General features: G+C 40.1%; 1 protein-coding gene across 1 annotated transcript; it reads left to right on the forward strand.

Annotated features, from left to right (window-relative positions):
* Positions 1–639: 639 nt before the first annotated feature.
* On the forward strand, positions 640–1,092 carry DACRYDRAFT_109860 (uncharacterized protein; the record flags this gene model as incomplete). The annotated part of the gene is made up of 1 exon (XM_040768957.1): positions 640–1,092. The coding sequence occupies one exon, from the start codon at positions 640–642 to the stop codon at positions 1,090–1,092; it is 453 nt and encodes a 150-aa protein (XP_040626654.1).
* Between the last annotated feature and the right edge of the window lie 1,716 nt (positions 1,093–2,808).

A 2,808-nucleotide genomic window follows, 5' to 3' on the forward strand; every position in this document is an offset into this window, starting at 1 on the left:
CTGCTTATATACTCATAGGGCATGGTCTGTGCACATGGAAGTATAATTGAAAATTTACCTCAATTAGGGCCAGCTTTACCAATTCATGCAAGTTGGCATCCATCAGTCCTTGTGTTGGGTATTCAGAGCTGGCTCAGTGTGGAGACCCTAGCCTGTGTTGTCAAAGTCTGATAGTCACCAAGTGGATTGAATCAAGCTCGAATGTTCTGAATGTGCAGTCGAAACTTGGAGTCCCCTGACACTATATCAATCATGTGATACATTGAGTCTCCTTTGCATTTGCACAGGTGTCAGCAGATGCAGATACCAAGCCCCTCCCTTCACTTCATCACTAACCATCAACTCTTCAAGATTACCTCTACTACTAAGAAAACTGAGCAAAGAGCAAGTTAAATGAAACAACTGGTGGGATTGCTCAAAGCAAGTATTCTTGCCACAATTGATCATATTTGGTGCATGCTGACATGAGATAGGTTGTTATCTCTCTTTGCCTCTTCAACCATTCCAATGGAAATGGATGTCAATCTCCTGCCCAATGAGCAGGAATCCAATGGCAGAGAGGAAGAGGATTGGGGAGGGGGGGGTCAGGTAAGCTTCACACTTTTGATCTCACCATAGATCCCTTGGTTGTCTCACAACATGAGATGTGCAGCCGCAAGGGCACCATGTGAAGTGGACCTCCACTTTGGCAACCCATCCTCTCTGTCCACCTTGCCTGCTGTGATGTGTATGGCCGATCCAGTTCCTATGGATGCTGAAAGATCTTCACCATCGAGTTTGGAAAACATTGCTGGATATTTGAACAAAGCTGTTCACCTGAGGGACAGCGAGGTCACTGCCACTGCAACCCACCCTGGCTCTGCCTCTGCAGCAGAGCTCAACATTCAACACAATGACATTTCCCACTCTACCATATGCCTGAGGGACAGTCAGGTAGCCCTCACTGGGACCCACCCTAGTTCTGCCTCTTCTCCTGAGTCTGGCATCAATCTGCAATTTGCTTTTGCCCTCATCAACTATGTGGAAGCTCACCTGGATGCATTGGTCAATTTTGAAGATACTCTGGCTTTGATCACTGATGATCAGGTTTGATGAGGCCAAACAACTCAGCATGGATATGCCTCTTTCCTCCATAACCTGGTTAACATCTATTGTGGTCCTCCCGGATACACATTGTCTGTGTTGGGTGACTGGTGTTGCCAAGGTCAGGGCACCCCACTGGCATATGACATGATTTCAACCACTCATCTCCGCATTCCTTCACCTGTCTCACCTCCTGTACCCATCTGCACTCCTGCAGCTATCCCAGCTCCTGCATGTATGCATCAGCAGATGTGCACACACAGCAATGGCTCTTGGCATCCTCTGCCTTCTGGCATTTCTTCCACTTTAATTGGGTTGCCAATGGCCACAACACCTGGCAATGGCAGTGCATCATTTGTGCAGGTGGAGAATACATGGTCCTATTTGCGTTGCTGTTGGAAGATGGGCCAGGCCATTGGCTTTGGTCATGCCAAGTATGATCAAGCCAGTTGTCATTGGTACACTACCCAAAACAATCCTGATTACTTTTCAAGCAACTATCAAGTGTGTGGAGATGGAGAGTGTACTACTACTCTTCACTCTCATCCATCAATCTGTGTATAACTGGTTACACACACCAACAATCTTTCACATTCCATTCCACTAGTATTAGTCCTCTCATCTGTATGTGGAAGGTGTACCTCCTGACTCTCATTTGTATATAAGCCTTGAGAGCTATCAAGTTCTTTCATTAGTGACACTTGTTTGTATTGTAAGATTGTGTGTCAATGATCTTTGCCCGAATTTGTCAAATGCAAGAGCATTTCATGTATATAAATAAATCTACATGAAATAGATCCATTGATCATCCCTGATTTAAAATGTTGGTCCACATGAACTCACACCTTTGTCCAGCAGTGCTGTCTGCAGCTTAACACATCACCAAATATCCCATCTTCTCTACTAGTATTTGATATCAATATTTGGCAACACAGCTTCTACTTTTTCTTTCTCCAGTTACTCTTGTGGATGACAAGATTAATTTGAGTGCTTGATCTCAATGCTCAACTTGCACTGGTTTTGGGCAAATCTGGTGGGGTCATCATCTATCTGCCAGTAAGAATCTGCCAGACACCATATCACAGGTGCATTGATATATGCATGTCTCAAGTGAAGTGAACATATTGGGGATGAGACAAATACATGGTGATGATGATAAGTGCAACATACTGCATGGTGCTACTTGATCAACTGATGATTCCCTCTTCTCACATACCATTATTATTATTATTATTATTATTATTATTATTATTATTATTATTATTATTATTATTATTATTATTATTATTATTATTATTATTATTATTATTATTATTATTATTATTATTATTATTATTATTATTATTATTATTATTATTATTATTATTATTATTATTATTATTATTATTATTATTATTATTATTATTATTATTATTATTATTATTATTATTATTATTATTATTATTATTATTATTATTATTATTATTGATAATAATAACCAAATAATAATAATAATAATAACACAGCCAATTACGTCAATACTATTGATCATGAATCATCAAAAGTATGTGATAACTGAGACTTGCTACAGTGAAGAAACCTCCAATACAGCAGAAGTTATGAAAGCAGCATACAGAGGGGGTTCTCTTCTTTGAATGATATGAGCATACCTGTAAGCTTCTGCCAGGCCATGTTCCAGCAAAATACAATTTGTTGACGACTGCAAGAAGGCCTGCAATGATCATC

Source organism: Dacryopinax primogenitus (genome assembly GCF_000292625.1).
Source record: "Dacryopinax primogenitus strain DJM-731 SS1 chromosome Unknown DACRYscaffold_15, whole genome shotgun sequence".
Taxonomy (NCBI): Eukaryota; Fungi; Basidiomycota; class Dacrymycetes; order Dacrymycetales; family Dacrymycetaceae; genus Dacryopinax; species Dacryopinax primogenitus.